This window comes from Nothoprocta perdicaria, unplaced genomic scaffold, assembly GCF_003342845.1.
Source record: "Nothoprocta perdicaria isolate Ctin4 unplaced genomic scaffold, notPer1 scaffold_45, whole genome shotgun sequence".
Taxonomy (NCBI): Eukaryota; Metazoa; Chordata; class Aves; order Tinamiformes; family Tinamidae; genus Nothoprocta; species Nothoprocta perdicaria.
This window is the reverse complement of record NW_020455699.1, coordinates 3,989,814-4,007,990: the sequence shown is the minus strand read 5'-3', so window position 1 is coordinate 4,007,990 and position 18,177 is coordinate 3,989,814. Positions and strand designations below refer to the sequence as shown.

General features: G+C 37.4%; 1 protein-coding gene across 1 annotated transcript in view; it reads right to left on the bottom strand.

Annotated features, from left to right (window-relative positions):
- Nucleotides 1-10,595, bottom strand: part of ROR2 (receptor tyrosine kinase like orphan receptor 2) — a 45,341-nt gene extending 34,746 nt beyond the window's left edge. The window contains exons 1-2 of the mRNA XM_026046590.1: nucleotides 10,556-10,595; nucleotides 9,185-9,262 (exon numbers count right to left, since the gene is read on the bottom strand). Coding sequence (XP_025902375.1) covers nucleotides 9,185-9,262; nucleotides 10,556-10,595 — 118 coding nt within the window. The remainder of the gene's footprint in view (nucleotides 1-9,184; nucleotides 9,263-10,555) is intronic.
- Nucleotides 10,596-18,177: the final 7,582 nt, after the last annotated feature.

The following is an 18,177-nucleotide window of genomic DNA, read 5'->3' as shown; positions in this document are numbered from 1 at the left end:
GCCATTAATCTTCTTACACAGCCCTTGTCCAACAAATTGTTAAAATTGCAAAAGGTGTTCTCAGACATTATTGATTTGCTTTGTCAGATACCCATYCAATGAGAAAAACTTAAGGCTTGCCCTTCAAGTTGAGTTTACAGTTTATATACAAATTTAAAGACAAGACGTCTTAATTGCGTAAGTTGATACATCTGTATCCTCCACTGTAAGCTGTTGTATTTTACATAAAGTGCCAAAGCAGTGCTAAACTGGACAAAGAAAGGTCTGTATAGATATTGAGTAATCAAGTTTCATAGGTTTTAATTTTATAAATGGGAGCCAAAAGCTACTAATTGGTGAGCTGTTGAAAGCTAAAGCCTTGTCAGAAAAAAACATGCAGGCTGCATGGGTGATCTCAAAAAATGAATAACAAATGGAAGAACACTGTAAAACAGTTGGCAATCAGAATTTTTATCAGTTTTTGTCATTAAATTTAATTTGGTGTTAGACATCTTGCAACTGACTCTCATCAGATGTTGAAAGTTTGAAAGCATGTAGCTCTATTGAAATAATAATGAGACAGTCAAAACAAGTAAGAATAGCATCCAGCTGTCATGCTCTCAGGTTTGCTTGCATGAATTTACACTAACCAGGCACACAGCATTAAGTGTAGTATACATTACACTGCATTTTGATGTCGTTTGGATCCAAAAATGCAAAATACTACCAACACATTGCAAGTGGTAAGTTTTCGATGCATGTCCACATATGCCATGTYCCATCAGGTAGACTATTTGGCAGCTGTACAGTAAATAGTATTTTACTGTGCAGGAATCCAGCAAAAGAAATGTAATGGTCAGTCTTCTCAGTCTAAGTGCCGAAATACATGGAGAAAATTGATGCTCTGCCTTGATCTATGTTTGACAAGACCATGAACATCAACTCCCCTGTGATGGCTAGATACAGCACTGGAGAGGTGAGCAAAGGGTAGAAGAATCAACAAAATAAAGTGGCCTGTGAAAATAAYGCTTTGCTGGAACTCTGGGTCTTATTGGGTACTACCTGATGTCTAGAAGTGGCCTTTCAAAAGAAACCTTGCTTTGATACACAGTATGCAAATTAAGTGCGGGCAAATGTCAATTTAGTATGAACAGGAAAAATGAAGTAAAACCAAAAAACTTATAAGATATCCACATGACACAGCAAATTTACAGAAAAAATATTTTGTTGCTTTCTTTTCTTATAAAATGATACTGTATCTAACTTCACCTCAATGTTCCATCTTCTTAGCCTACAAACCTTTGGGGCAACTTAAAAACTTTGACAAAACACAAAAGATCTTTTTTTTTAAAAGCTCTTAAATACCTGGATAAAAAAAAAAAAAAAGGAGAAAGATTACTATATTTTGAAATGTAATGCTTTAATAAGATGGCATTCTTGTAGGTGACACAAAAAATGGTGTCATAGCTTGCTGTACTTACTTACTTACTTACTTACTCTATAGAAGCAGTAAAAACAACTAAAGCTTACTTAGTTAAACTAACAATTTACATACATCAGTATTTCTTTTATGAAGCACGACCCATTCTCTGACAAAGTAGTAAAGGATTTTCTCAACTGTTTCATCTACAATTCCTCATTAAAAATAAAAACAACCTTCATTTTGTCACTATTTCATAATTTGAAGTTTATTCTCAAATGGTACAGCTGAGCAACAGAATAGGACCAGGAAGAGAAGAGGAAGACAGCTGAAAATAGCTATTAAATTCACTTATTAGGACCAAGGAATGTCATTAACTCAAGATCAAACCCCAGGTTAAGCTTCACTGTTATTCCAATTAAACCAGAATTACTGTAGGAAGTAATTTGGCCCATAGCTTTGAAATGATCCAAAATATTTTGCATGAATTTATGAATCAGATCCTGTTAATAACTAGAACAAAACTATTATCACAGAAACCAATGCCAGAGATTTATTGTCAAATGCAGCCACAGTGTGATTAGATGCACTTTCCCTGGAGTCGGTGTAACTGTATCCATTTCCTGCAGGTCAGAATTTGGCTTTTGTTCATTATTCCTCCTGCCAATTTTGCAGACATTTTATGCAGTGTTTTAAATTACCCTGTTATTACAAATCGAGTAATAAATATTTTAACCTGCTGAACTCTGAAGCACATGCTTTTTCCTCAAAGCTCAGCAAAGAAGTTCAGAAACATTGGTGTGACTCGTTACCGATCCACCACCTGGGCCAAAGATCCAAACTGCACAGGTTTCATTTGGAGCTTTCATTTTCTGTCGTGCCTGGTGTTTATATACTTACTAAATCTGAAGTAATTGTGCAACAGAGTGCCCAGCCTCATGTTAAGCTGCCCTGTTATTTGGAGTCCACTTTAGATAACCCATAATTGCAAATCTTTCAAACAAAGTGGAAAATTCAACCACTTGTAGACTGAAGAATGTTTTTCCATGTTTAATTTGTGGCGATAATGACTAGTTGCTTTTTATGATGCATGGCATGCCACAAATATTGTGCGGATTGAAGTTGGAGGCAATGATTTGGGGTAAAAACAAGCCATTTCCTACACTGACTTGGGTACCTCTGCAAAACCCAACAACATGCAAACCAAACTTTTGCAATGAATCTGGCTTTCTCTTTATAAATATTCATTTGGCCAGATATAGGGAAAACTGAAGCATTAGAATACTATAACTTGTATTCTATTCAAGATCATTATTTTGTACCAAATAACTGGTTTTTTTTTTAGAAAAAAAAAAGTGGAACAGATTTATTTGTCTGTTTAATACTGAGATACCTATGAAACATAGAATAAGTATTCTCTTGAAAATAGTTTGGGCTTATTGTATTTAAAGTGAACTACTAAACAGGTAAATATGGTATTATAAACAATTATACTTTTTTTGAAATAGGGATAGTCAAATAGATTTTGGTTTTAATCTGAATATAACAGACATCAGTCATCTCCATTATATAACAACTATTAYTACTGTAGACTATTTTCAATAGCAGCCTTTATTTTACAGCCTTCTAAAATAAGGCAAAACACTTCCTTTGTCTTTCGTGGTCTTTGGCTTGGACATCTGAGTGCTTAGATATCTCAAAGGGAAAAGCCCTCAGATGGATATTTCTGCATTTGCTGTGGGCAGAAGTACTCTAAATCTCTCTTTTGTTATGGTTTCCAACTTAATTCACAAATGATACCAATCATTTGTTTTGCTTGAACAGAGTAAAAACCATTCTGTCAAGATGTTATGAAGAAATAATACAACTTAATCTATATGTTATAGTATGATACTGTAATGTACCCTAAGAATAAAGTAGTTTAGGGAAATCCTGACATTAATGTTGGCGAAATTCTTTCATACTTTGAAAAGTCTTTGTTAGGTTGCCAGTTCTTCATGTTTTAAATAGAATAAATTTTATATAAATATWTCAAACAGAATCCCATAGCAAATTCAGATTAAGAGGAAAGGGCAATTTTGTATGCTTTGGCAAGATATAAAAGCAAAGTTTTCCTACAAGTGRTAAGAATATTGAGTTACTGTCATATGCACAATTACAGGTATTAAACAAAAAACATAAAGGACACAACTGTCACTATGTCACCTCATGAATATTATTTTGTGTAGTTTTATGCATAGTATTCCAGTACTTAGAAATCCAAATTTTAAGTTTAAACTCTCTGTAKTAAGCACAGATTAAACACAATACAAAATGATTGTTCCTGCTTCTGTGTTTTTTGGTGTTTTTTTTTAAGATCTGAGCTGTGATTTACAAATTGGAACTGCCCTCTAAAAAAATTTTTTGAAATCTCTTTAGCTATGTTGAATCAAATTAATTCTGGTATATCTGATCTTGCTTTGAGTTTTGATTTCTATCCTTCTTTTTGTTCCTTTTTACCTTTAACTATTTTAAAAATAATGATGCATTATTAATTTTGAAAACAACTTTAAGATGATTGCCTTGAATCTACTCACAGCACTTATTAAAAATGTGCAACTCTCTTTTTTATCTAGGAACTTTTAAATTATATATGAATGTTAGAGTCTCAAGAGATGGGAAAATACTATCAACCTTATTTTCCAAACACAGAAATTAAAGCAAGGAGTGCTTAAGTGACTTGCCCATTTTACACCTGGTCCAAATGGTAAATTTATAGGTTACTATTCCAAATTACATGTCTTCCCATATTCTAACTCTGCTACTGGAATTAAATAATAGTGTCTTTTCACGGAACTCTTGATTCCCTTTTCTTCCTGTACTGTATAAGGGAAACAAACATATAAAATGTCTAATTTCTGAGAAAAGGATGGAAAGTATGAATATCAGATTGCTGAATACATGAACAAACAAAGCTTCTTGAGGGAAAAAGCAGTAGAAATTACCATCTTTTAGAACATATCTTTCTAGGTAAGCTACATTTAAATAATTTTAAGTCAAAGGATCAGAATAATTCTATAAATGCATCTGATTCAAGATTTTAGAAGACATCACAACTTCCAGCAGTTACCTTTAAATGTTAAAAATTTTAAACTCAATTCCTTAAAAAGAAAGAAGGAAATACATTCTGTCTGCATAACTGCATATGATTTAGCACATTTTAAAAATCTTCTATTGAAACTTTCCAAGAGTTTTGATACAATGTTCATATTCATTAAAAAATAAAACCTACATTAACATTTGTTTAAAAACCAATGTGGCATTTTTACTCCTTCAGCCTCTTTGCTTTGTCTTTTCTTTGTCTTCTCTTCCTTTCCTGTTGCTTTTTACTTTTTTTTGCCTTTAAATAGTCTTTTTTCACATTCTCAGATATAAGTAAAAGAACATGAGATGTCTCATTGCAGTTTTTTTAAGTGACCAACCTCAACAAGGGCATTTTTTCAAATTAAAGAAAACTCATTTTCCAATAAGAAAAGATTTTCTTTTTGTAAGTCAAGTAATGATCTCAATCAAGAAAAGATTGAATAATTATTTCCTATAAGACTTTTTTGTTGTTGTTAATAAACACAGAAAATAATCCTACACAAACCAAAAATATTTTATAACCTACAGAATGGCAGAATATTAAAATATGAATAGTAAACTTACCAGTGCAAGTATTGTCTTCTTACAGATAGAGTAGCAAGTATGAAATAATCAGACAATAGACAGGTAGAATATAAAGCATATCAAAGCACACCACTGAGTTCTAGATTGTTTAAAGGAATCATATGTAATTGCAAGAGGAAAGAAAGGTGTAAGTTACTAAATTTTACCAAATACTAAAATTACTAAATACTGTAAAATGTAGAAGTTACTAAATACTGTAAAAGTTTACTGTAAAAGTTACTAAATACTGTAAAAGCAGTACAAGAGCAGGAGACATGTCAAATAATAACACCTTAGCTGCTGCCTGGAGTGAAGTAACCCTTCCACAAATAAACCTTATCTGAGAAAACACTAAGAGATGTCATCCTAATAAGGGAGGAAGAAAGATGTCCCAGGCCCCAAACTAATACAGCTCCTCTTCCTAAGTACAATCCCGAAGCCTTCACCTCTGTCTCCCTCTGTATTTCACCACTACATGAGGATGAGCAATCTGCAGCAACATATTGGAGCCAGGTTAGCAGATGAAAAGGAAGTTGGCAGAGCTCCCAAAATGTATTTTAACAGTGAAGGAAACTTCACTGAACTACATACCGTCACACAGTGTTTCCAGATGAAGTGATACCTTTACAGCATAATTTAATCACATTATTTGCACTCAGTCTTCTGTATTATATGTGATCTCAATGCATAAAAATGCAGTCACAAGCATGTAAAATAAAGCAATTTGGATCATATGCATTTAAACAAGCAGCTGGACACATCAGATGTACTTTGGAAAAAAATTACAGACAATTCAGGAAAGAAGCAGAAGTCCTACTGAAACATTGCCACAATCTGACTATGGTCCCCACAATCTCCAAAACCAGGAGAGACAGTGGTTAGCTCTCTCTTCTTAACAGAAGGGATTTTACTTTTGTGCAATATTCTTTTTTGATATTTAAGGGAGTGAGTAACTTACTTAGCCCAGTTTGTTAAGTCTACTAGGTAGTATATTGCAGTTGGGGAGTCACTGTCACCAGCTGTGCAAATGAAACACATGGAACACATACAAAAAATTCCTGACGTAACCTCACTTCAAATCAAAGCAACTAAGACAGTCCAACCATTAGTGAATTTTACTGTACATGTTTTTCTTAACCAAGAAAAAAAACCCGTAACTGAAAAGAAAAAAAAAAAAAGTACATTGAACAAGAGACCAATGACTTGATTCAATCAAAACAAAACAAAAGTCAGTGCCTTTTCAAAGGAGCTGAAGTTCTGGACTGACTAGTGAAAAAGCCACACACTGAAGATTGGAGGCTTGAATCACCCGAGTCATCCAGAATATCTCACCTCACTGATGTCTCAGTGCTACATGTTGCTTTTACTCATGCACTTCTTTAACCATTCATTAACTTCTTTAACCTCAACATCTCTGCCACCAGACAGATTTTACTGGAAGCTCATCCGTGTATGAAGAATCTGTACCCTTTAATGTCTTCTCTAGGCATATTTTAATAGTATGAAACTGTGAGCAGCGAACTCTTCTCTGATCTTCTATTTAACACTGCACACACCAGCAATACTCATTGCCTCAAAAAASAAAATGCAGGTATGTGAGAGGAGATTTGTTTCCAAATTCTCTATTTTTTTGACAACTTGTCCAGTAGACCTGAGTTGTTCTACAATAAAAGTTCTTTGCTCTGTGCTGGTTCCTAAGGACAGTGAGCTCAGAGGGAGACTTATTCTGGCATTTCAAGTGATCAAGGAAATGAGTAAAAGTAAATGCTCCTCCATCACTCTAGCAAAGTCATGGTCCTATCCCATCAACTTCAGAAGGCTAGCTTCATTTGAAGTAAGAGAGGTGCATTTCTTTTAAATGTATATGATTTATAATATCTTGCTTAGTCTTGCTACTCCTTTAGAGATACAATCATTTTTCAAGACTTCTGGATTTGGAAGAGATGTTGATCTKTATATTTACATCTTTTAAAATGAATCTAATTTTGGGCACTATTAAGACTTACTTCATATTATTTTCAAGCTTTCGCATTAATTTTGCCATCGAGGAGAAAAGGAAGAAGTCAAAAGCAAATCAAATCAACTAAATTTTCCTCGAGAAAGGAAAGTAGGATGATGTGATGTGAGAAGCTATAAGACTCTTCTTAAGGGCCTCATGRCACCCATAAAGTCCAAAACAGGAATGTGCAATGTTCTCAAAACAAAAGCTGCATGCAATTGCGGTATGATACAGAAACACGCGTGCTAAGGTTCAAACCAAAGAAACTAAAAGTACGAACCAAAGAATTTTTGCTTACTTGAAGAATTTTGTAGCCACAAAAGTAAGAGAGGAGCAAAATGAGYCCATTTCTACATCAGGCAGCCCGTTTCTAAACTGCTGGAAATGAGCAAGTGTTTCTATTGCAGTGAGTCATGTAAGAACAAGGGTCTCTCTTTTTCTGAAGGAAATACAAAATCCTTATGATGTAGAAATGTTTGAGATGTGATTAATTACTTCCTCAGACAGGTATTGCCTGTGGCCCTGCTCAAAAAGAGGAAATAACTGCAACTCCTTTCTGGGCAAGAATTTAACCAAGCAATTTCACATAAAAAATCATTTTCTTTCATGTCTGCAGTGCTRAAAGTCCAGACAGAACAAAAGAGCAGAATGGGACTAACATGCCAAGTAAACAAGCCTATCAGACACAGTTAAAGATTAAATGTGGACCCTCTGCCATCAAAAGTAGTGGGTACTTATGTGGAGTGAGGAGTGGAAAAAACAGCTATAGCCTGCAACGCTGCTGAGAGGATAAACYGTGTTACTTAAATGTAATCCCATAACACAGGACTGCAGTTTAAAATAATCTGCAAATTTCAGGAATGGAAAGGGGGTTGGGAAGAGGAGTGCTCTGAGCCTCCTCTCACTTAGTAGGGAGGCAATATCCCTTATTGATGATCCCTAGGAATCTAGTTAAAGTTATGCAAAAATAAACATGGAATTTTTATTTTGAATACATGCTATCTTTTTTTCTATACTGTCAGAATAGAAGGTAATGGAAAATCAATGAACATTGCTGAACAATCTTCCTAGAAATATAGCCAAGGTAGCAGTCTAACTAGCTTTAAACTGAAGTACAGTAAGAAAAGGACTACTTTTTATAGGGTGCTATGAGGACAGCAACTACACTCCAAAATCTTCCAAGATGTTAGATTCTTCTGAAAGAGAAGAAGTAAAGTTTGGAAAGCATCACAGACATATTTAGTCTTCAGAATATTCCCCTCTTGCTGAGATTGTTAAAGACAAGGCATAAAACAAGTAAAATTTTAGTGCTAACAAAATCGTCATAATTTTTGCTAATTATAAAGGTTGAATATACTGTAGCTGTGGATCAATATTAAGAAAAATTTGCATTACAATTAAGAAAGCTGAAAACTAATCTTGCATTTCTTCTGTCTTGCTTGTGTTTATTAGATAAAACAATGAAACAGATCTACTTTAGGAAGACGTACCACTTAACTGGAATTACAGTTAGCACTAAACATGCACATTTGTTAATGAGAAAACTTTCAAAACCAACAATGGAAACTTGATCTATGGTTCAAGTGTGGCAAAGAATAACATAAAATTACGCCAAACAAAAAATTACTACTTTTTTTCCTTCCACATTCTACTTTAAAAAAATCACTAGCACTCAGAGTTACTTAAAAAGTTAGTACTCTTAGATGTTAAGGGTTAGACTTAATCAACRAAATTCAGAGATAGCCATTCTTTAGATTTATACATAGACAACAAATGGTATACTTCAAAAATTTAAATTTTTTCCACGGCAGGCACCTGACAGCTAATATGGAAGGTAACTGTAACAGCGCTCTGTATCTGATCAATTATCTAATGCTTCAGCATAAGCCTTAAAAGTATGTTTGGAAAGTAATTTTTATAGACTCCTGAAATCTGCCCATATTCCTGCTTAGAGATAAGGTTATGAAGTTGTGTGAGGCTACCTTTCTCACAGGCATTTATTTAACAAGTAAATTAAGTAAATGTATACAGCAAGAGGATTTTGCTGGTGCTTTCTAAAGTATGTTTAAAATAAAAGGTACTGGAATTAAGAATGTTACCTTTTGGAGTGGGAATTGGTCTCTCAAGTCCATCCACTTGACCTAGGGGTTCATTTGAATCTGGAATTTCCATTTCACCTGGAAAGAGGGGGAAAAAAAAGGTTGAAATTAGATGTTACGTCTTTTTACAATTTAACAGAATTAAGGTGGTGGAATTTAACAGAATTTGGTCCAAACTCTGGTCCCACAGCAGCACACAGGAAACAACCACTAAAATGTAGATCAGCATTTATCCACTGGAGATTAGAAAACATTCCTGAAATTCAATTCTTTGAAACAATTTGTGCCTGATGCACAACATTAAAAAATACACTCCAGTTCTCACCTAAATAAAATCCACACAGTGTTACAAAGAACTCAAAAATTTCCTGGAGGAGGAACTACAATTTAAGCAGTACCAGAACCTTCTTGATCTTTTCAACTACATGAGGCCATAAATCTGCTTTTGAAATGACATGACAGTAATTCAGATTTTATTTTCACAGGTTAGACTCATCACCTCTGCAGGACTTCTTATCCTATGCTATAGCACATTTCTAAATATCTCCTATACTTGAAAGCTTAATAATTCACTGTTTCCGTTGATTTTATCACTTTTCCAGAAACTGAACTACCCTGAACTCAGCACCACCACCCAAGTATTCCTAATGGTGGTAAGTTTTTCTTGTCCTCCCTAATTCTAAAATATCTCGGCACAAACTGGGGAAAAAAAAAAAAAAAAAAAAAAAAAAAGGTTTACTAGATCACAGTTCCCACAAAGAACATTTACAGGGTCCCTTGCTATTGCAGGTCTTGTGGACACTTGACTAATTAAAAACTCTGAGTTTTTCTGGCCTTTCCTCCTGTTAGAAATACCAGTCAATAAGCAATAGAGCTGAATTTATAGGTCAGATGAGATTACAGGCTTGCTTTTATTAAAAGAAGTTCTCAGATGACATTGCCTTTATTTTTGTATCCTCAGAAACTTGTACTTGATGTCCTGCAGGGGCAATTGCCTGTGAGTGCAGATGCCAGGATTTAGACATCCAAGTCTCTGCTTGCTTCAGCGTATTGCCAAGAAGCAGCACGCAAATCTGAGGTTGTCAGCATCCCAAGTGACAAATCTGAAACTCGCTGTAGGTAGTGCTTTGGCAAGGGTGCAAACTGGAACCAGATCAAAGGTTTTCACTCTTCCTCCAATGTCCAATCCCCTCCCTTCAGTGTAAATAACACCCACAACACCATTCTGGCTCTATGTCACAGCAGTGACATAGTCAAAAGCGGTTTAAGTGTTGAAGAAGGGAAGAATTGAGTCTGTCACATTTTTTTTCTATTACATATTTGCTCATTATTTGAGAATAGAAAGTTTAGACAATTTGCCTCAAAGTTTACCAGGTGAAACACTGGAAGCAGAGACATCTCTGCTGTGCATGGGGTCTGAAGTTATCCTATGATATTACTGCCACATTGTCATTACTCCATCTCTCCCTTCTTCTGCCACTGCTGGAGGCCACCAGCCCCACAGGACTAGTATCACGTGAGTTGTGAACTCCCTCCAGAGAGAGATAGGCTCCTTTGAGCTGGAAGAACTGAGGCATGGGCAAACACCAGGCACCACTCCTGGCTTTGCGCTACAGGAATTTGTTTCTGCAATAGGGAAGGAAAGACGATAAATAGGCCAAAAGCAATGGTATCTTAAAGTGCCATTACCACTTCTGTCCCAGCTGGACTAAGCAAGCTAGGCCTGTTTAGCCTATAAAAGATTGAGAGGTGGTCTTATCARTATGTATAAATACCTGAGAATGCAAAGAGGATGGGGCCAAACTCTTTTCAGTCGTGGCCAGTAATGGGTACAAATTGAAACGCAGGAAGTTCCATCTCCATATGTGGAAGAATGTATATTGTTAAAAGGAGGAGCCCTGGAACTGGCTGCCCAGAGAGGTTGTGAAGTCTCCTTCTCTGGAGATCTTCCAAACCCTTTTGTTCAGACTCCAATCTGCCTACAATCTGAATGCCACTTTTGCTTTCATGCCATGTACTCAACTCTTGTATAGAATTTAGTCATTCCTCCAGTCATTTACTGGGGTTCATAACAGAAAAAGACATTCCAAATTTAGAGAAATGGACATAGATTTTTTTCCCTCTCCTTTCTCTCCTTCCCAGGCCCATATCTCTTGATGATTTTCAGTTTTTCAGTTAAACATGGAAAGAGACAAAAGCAGTTGCTGTTTTGAAAAAAGTTTCAAGAGTTTTGTGTGATTCATTCTTCAGCTTGCCATGTTTATGTCTGGCAGGAACACTTATCTCCAGATGTGCTTTATCAGAAAGGATAATTACAAACCACAAGACAGCACCTACCAGCAATGTCGTGATGACTAAGTAGTGTTAAAACTGAAAATCCTTTGTGAATTCTTTAAATTATAAATATAAAACAGATCTCTCACCTAAACTGTTTTCTTTTTATGAAGGAAACACTTACTTTTTCTATACTATAAACTGCAAAATTCCATTTGGGCCACATTTATTATGCATTCTCAGTTTTAACCCTAAAGTTCCTGAACTCTGACTTAAGATTCTATGAAGTTATTGTCAACATGAAAAATTACAAGTTTTTTGCACCTTAAATGCTGCTGGATCAGATTACCAACAAGTTACTACAACTGAAGATTTTTCTTTGAGTTAATCAGTAGATAAGAATCCTGCAGTCAACAAACTGCTCAGGGGAGTCTGTCCATTCCTAATTTTCTCTAGTCTTACCACTTTTGAATTCCAAACCTAGTGCGTTTTTCCACCTGTRAGTGAGACGATGGTGCTGTGCCCAACAGATAACAGTCCTTGTTGCCTCCTCTCTACCATGTCTGTCGGTCTTGACAAACACGCAACTGCTGTTAAAACAACCCTGAACTGTTTATTAAATTGATTCAGATGCAAATTGACACAAGGTAGTTGCATCTTTTGCATATCTATGACAACAACAGCTTTGTTATACAATACACAGAGAAAAAAAGGTTAACGTGCAAGTGAGCAAACTACAATACTTGCACAGCAAGTGCACAGTGCACAGYGCACAAGTGCACAGTGCACAGCAAGCAAAACAACAGCAACCTACAAACATCTACTATTAAACAAAAGTGGTTGGAGTCTGTGAAAAAATCTCAAAGGATATTAAAGTGCTATATAAGCCCTGTTCTTGTATTTAAGACAAGAAAAGTGCTGTTAAAGACAAGATAGTGGGTTGGATGGACTTCTAGTCTGCTTCAGCATTGCTCCTCTCACGTTTTTAGTTTGGATATGATCTGTGCTCACAGATATAAATGCATCATGGCTTATTTCTGAATATTTCTTTTTTCCATCTCCATTTACATCAGGTATAGCCGATAACCAGCGTTCCTCCTCCGAAGGCTCTTACACTGCACACTGCGCCAACACATGGAACTGCAGAGCAAGCAGAGCTTGGCTTGGGTGCAGATTGCYGGCATGAGGTAACGAATTTGCCACGTTTAAGCCATTTCATAACCTGCAGGACACCCTGCTTTTCACTTGTTCACAGGGACAATGCTGTTCAGGACACAGTTTGCTGAGAAAAGTTCCTCTTTTGAAGTGCTCGCCTGCACCAAAGATATTTCCTAACTTTTCTGGGCAATAAAGCAAATTATTTGAAGTTAAATGAAAAATCAAACTATTAATTTTGACTTTCAAGATGCTTTCTCTTTTGGCAATATCCCGTATTTCTGACATAAAAATGAAAGTTAGTGTCTCATCTCTTTGGCTTACTACAGGAAACTGCAGCAAGAAAACAAGCATTATAGCAAATCCTTCATCAATCTGAGTATAAATATTTGTCTCTGCTTTTGTCAATCCTCTTCTCTTAAAAACAACAAAAAAGACACAGCTAAGATAGAATATAGGAAGATTTTTTTTCCTGAGAAAGAAACCAGAGGAGACAGCCCTACTGCTGCATTTTGGGTATTGATAACCAATGACACACAGAGAACCACACATTCTRCATCATCAGGACAGGTACATCCTCTCATACCTTCAAAAAGTAAAATGTGCAGATGATCACAGTGTCTACTCACAGGGCCTGTGCAATTCACCCTAAAAGAATTCACTTTTTCCTTCTGAAATGGTTAGGAGTTCAGAGATCATACAGGATTCGAGAGGTAACTGTGACAAGCAGACTTCTAAATGTTCATGGCTAAACACACATAAAAACAATGCATTAATCTTCACTACAGAAAAGGCTGGTCGCAGTTAGCATAATTGCTATCACGGACAAGAAAAGGCCTTGGCCTCAAGCAGAAAGCAAATAATGGAGTCAGGTTTATTCAACCAGAGGGCATTTGATTAATTTAGAGTAGTTAAGGGCTGTCTGATGCAAAGTCATGCAATGTTAATAACCATCTTTCAGTCCTTGCTGAGCGCAGATGAGATCCTGAAACACTGGAAATKGCACAAATAGTGCCTACCCTACTGCTTATAAAAAAGAGTAGAAAGGAATGCCAGAGAATTACAGATACATTCGCTGGAAAAAAATAAAAGAACAAAAAACTTATTTCTAACATTGACAATAAAATTGAGAGATGAGTAATAACAGACCCAGAAGCTAAGTGTATTGGTTTACATGTATTAGAATTGGGCATGAGTCAATCATCACAAGTTATTGCAATGAGGCAAACACCAGACAAGCACATACATCTAGGAGCAATCCTTCCCACCTACGCAGCACCAGTAAGGTGTGTAGTGCTTTATCCGGTTTTGTGCATAACCTTTTGAGACAGATGTGGGTCAAATTGAAAGACTACAATTAGTCCTGTGAGGATGGTCTAGAAAATGTAATCAATTTGAGGAAAAATGAAAGGCTAAGACTGCCAGGAGAGAAAATCAAGCATGGGCTGAAGGCTACCGTGCTTCAAATACATAGGTCTCTGCAGATGATATTTTCTAGGGTAACAGACAGAAGTAACAGACTTACACTGAAGTGAAGAAGATTTATTGCTAGATATTAGGAAAAGCTTTCTAAAGGTATGGAAGGAATAGCATTGGTGTAGGTTGCACAAAGAGGCAAGAAAGTCACCTCTGCAGGTCTTCAACAAGGCAATTGTTAGGCAAGCTTCTAGAGTCCATGATTTTGTACAGTCATCCTCAATTCTTCTTTTYAGTAGAGTGAGACAGGACCTCTGGAGATCCTTTCTACTCCTGTGATTCTGTGAATGAAACAATCATTCCTCTGCCATTGTATGCTAATTCCCAGAGCTTAAGAATAAATCTCCCAGTGCTAACAAATGCACCCAGCTACAGATAGGGAAGCCACCGATTTTGCTTTGTTCTTCTACTGATTCATAGCTATACCCAGAGGTAAAACTGCTTTCCCACTGAAACAGTAAGCCACAGCCTCAATTTCTCATGACTGTAACCTTAGGCTCAGGTTCTATGTTTTATTATGATAGAGAGAAAGAGAGAGAGGAGGAGAGGAGGAGAGAGAGAAGGGGATAGAGAGAGAAGGGGAGAGAGAGAGGAGGGGAGACAGAGAGGAGGGGAGACAGAGAGGAGGGGAGACAGAGAGGAGGGGAGACAGAGAGGAGGGGAGACAGAGAGGAGGGGAGAGAGAGAGAAAAAGAGAGGGGGAGAGAGAGAGAGAGAGAGAGAGAGAGAGAGAGAGAGAGAGAGAGAGAGAGAGAAGGAAAGCAGGAAAGCAGGAAAGCAGGAAAGCAGGAAAGAAAGAGAACCCAGCTCTCTTGAGCATAATGTCGCCTACTTTTCTGTTCTTTTCTTCATAAAGAAGCCTATCCTGCCGAGGACCGGGCTCTGGGCGCCACACAAAGGGTGCACTGTGCGTGCGGCGCTGAGGCGGCCGCCGGTGCGATCCCCGCGGCCGGCTCCCCGGCTTGCTGAATCGGGGCCTTTCACGGCAACGCTGCTCTCCCACATCTGCTGCCCCTGGCCAGCGCTGCAGAGAGCGCCTGGCAAACCCGCGGCGGCCAAGAGCCCACAAAAGTGCAGTCAGCAGCAGGAAAAAATCAGTGTGGCCCTTTCACGGCTGGGCCGGGTTGAGACCTCCGCAGCGYGTGTTGCTAAACTGCCAGAGCTTCAAACAAAAATAGATATGGGTCGGGGAGAGTTACCTGTGCGTTTCGTCTCAGCTACTCTGCTCAGACGGCTGTGCAGCCTTAAAAATGGGCATTGTTCAGCTTRCTGTCAGGAGCAAAATATGCTATCTGCAGGGCTTGGGCATGTAGCTACCATGGAGATCACTAAGCTATTTATTTCCATCCAAAAATTACTTTCAAATGGCTTTCAGTTAAATTCATCATAATAAAAAGCCGTCACTAGGAGACTATCAGATGTAGGGTTGGCTTTTGTAAATCTGCTGTGGGAAAAAAGAAAAAAACACCTCTCAAAATAATGTGTAAAAGAATGACCAACACTAAGTAACAGAAGTAAATGCAAGTAATAGAACCTTCTAAAAGCTGATGGAAAATGCAAGCAAGAAACCATTTTACAAGAGCCAAGGTTCAGTTATATTGAAAGAAATCCACAAATTTATAAGCATTCCTTATGGAAACAAATCTCTTGTTTCATTACTGTAATTTTTCCTCTCTCTAGATTTTGTTCTGTTTTACCTAATGGCTCTATGGAAATGGTTTAAYTTCAGTAAGTACAAGGAAAAAAATGTCCTATGGCAGAAGGTATGAGCTATGTAAAGGGACAGGGGCAGATCTGAGTTTCAGGAACTGTGGCAAGCAAAAGGCCTTCCTTCMTTGTTTTGGACAGGGAACTTTATATTATATTAAAATAAAATCTCAAACACCTAAAACCTTGTTCTTGCTGAATCATGACAGCTCATTTCTCAAACACCTCTGGTTTTGAAGCAGGGCTTCAAAATCCTATACCTTGATATGCTTTGTCACTTCGTTAAGAGGGAATTTAAGAGGGAATCTAYGTGCTGTATTAATCCCTGTTAGCGCAAATGCTTGTGCTCCCTGGCTGATACAAGACACAGTAGTCCGCCTGAGTTGCAGAAGTTGTATTGTATGTGCATGATGAAATAGCTACTATATGGATCACACAAAACTCCTGCAGGAATGTCCTCATTCAATACACCAAATGCCTAGAAACCTAGCATTACACCACTTAAAAACACTGTAAATGGTATCAGATAAAACAACAGAGAAGATGCTCGAAGATGCTACAATGAACCTCCAGAACAGTAAAAGTATACTGAAAATGTACACTCTATCCTCCTAGTCACTGACCAGACAAGTCAATGTCTTCTTCCTCCTTCAAGTGCTATGAAGTCAGCATGAAAAGAACCAAATCAAGTAAATCTTTAAAAAATAAAATTACTACGGATTCTTAGAGGGTGCAGCAAATACTTCGATTTATGTTGAAGTCCTCATCTGTGAAAGCATATTTTGCATTAACCACACAGCTGTATTTTCAGTTTCAATGTCAGTCTTTACCCTTTCATTTATACAACTCTCATTTCTGAGCTAAGCTGTTACATACCTTATATTCTTCCTCCTTGAAATCACAATTCCTGCTTAATTCAGCTTCTAGCATGAGATGCTCATTTTAAGCACTCACCAAGCACTCACCAGAAGAAAACCTGTGGACTACAACAACTTGCAGCCATTTCAATATTTTAAGAAAGCTAAAATAAAATCCAACCATACTTATTTTATGATACAAGACGGAGGTCATTAAATGGAGTCCCAACCTCCATTTGCCAAGGCTGCCATTGCCCAGCCTTGGAGGCCACTGGCTCTCCTAGGAAGAGCCAAATTCCCTTCTCAGCTCTCAGGACTTTCTATCTGCAAGGTGCTGGCCAGATCACTCCAGGCCAGACTTGGTGCTTGGTGCCAAAAGATGCAGACAGATGTCTGCTGGGATTTTCAAAACCGCTGGGCACCTCAGCCTCCCCTCTGCAGAGCTCAGCCCTTCATCTTTTGCTACCTCCAGCGCCCGCAGGGGAGAGGTTTGCTCCCTGACGCCACTCCTGGCACAGCAAAATTCCAGACGGAGCAAAATTTTATGGAAAAAGAAAACGGGGAGTGCCCACATCAACATGAGGAAGGAGCAGCTGCGCAGTGAGGTATTGGGTGGAGGGGAACTGAGATGCAGCTTTTTGATGTCTGAGATGGTTTATGTTCCTTCCAAGTGATCCCGCAACTTCAGTGTCAAATCCTGCTCCAGCATGATGGGGGAAAAATGACACAGTCTGCTGCAAAGGACTCGCCTCGTTGCCTGGGAAAGATAAACACACTATTTGGAAACAAATTAAGCTKTAATTGTGCCAGTAAACCTACTCTGAATGCTTAATAAATTTGAACAACACCTATAGTACTTACAGCATAAAATACTTCAGGCTTTTTAAACCACAAAGGCATTTAATTGGCATTTCTCAATTAGYAGGAATGGAATTAAGCTTACTAAGCCATCACAGGCACAACTTTTCTGCACAGCTGAATCTCTGCTAAGCAGTGCAAATCAATACATCAAGGAACATATGAAAGCCAYGGACCATGAAAGGAAAAGAAAAAAGTCCAAATGATTCTGGATCAAACAGTTTTTGGTGGTTATGCATTATGCAAAATAATAATAATAAAGCAATTGTATATACATTCCAAAGCTCTTCACCACCTCAGCTTGAAAATCACCTTTAAATGCCACCAAAGAAGGCTCTGAAGGCACCTGCAGTAGCTCAAAGAACACCAAGAAACATGATAATTACCTGTGGCATTATTATGTGATTGATTATTTTCCTGCTCCTGGCTGTGAAAACAAAAACAGTCCCYACCAAAAGGCTGAACATTTGATTTACTCATGATTTATGAGTGTAGCACTCCATCAATGGAGGAAAAAAAAAAAAAAACAATTTTCACAGTGCTTTTTTTTTTCCATTAAAAATAATTTAGAATCCCAAAATACCAGTGCTGCTTCCAGCCTTAGGCTGAAATCTTTAAGACTTCAGTTTAGAAAAACACTCTTACTCAAGCAGAACACTTGAAAAC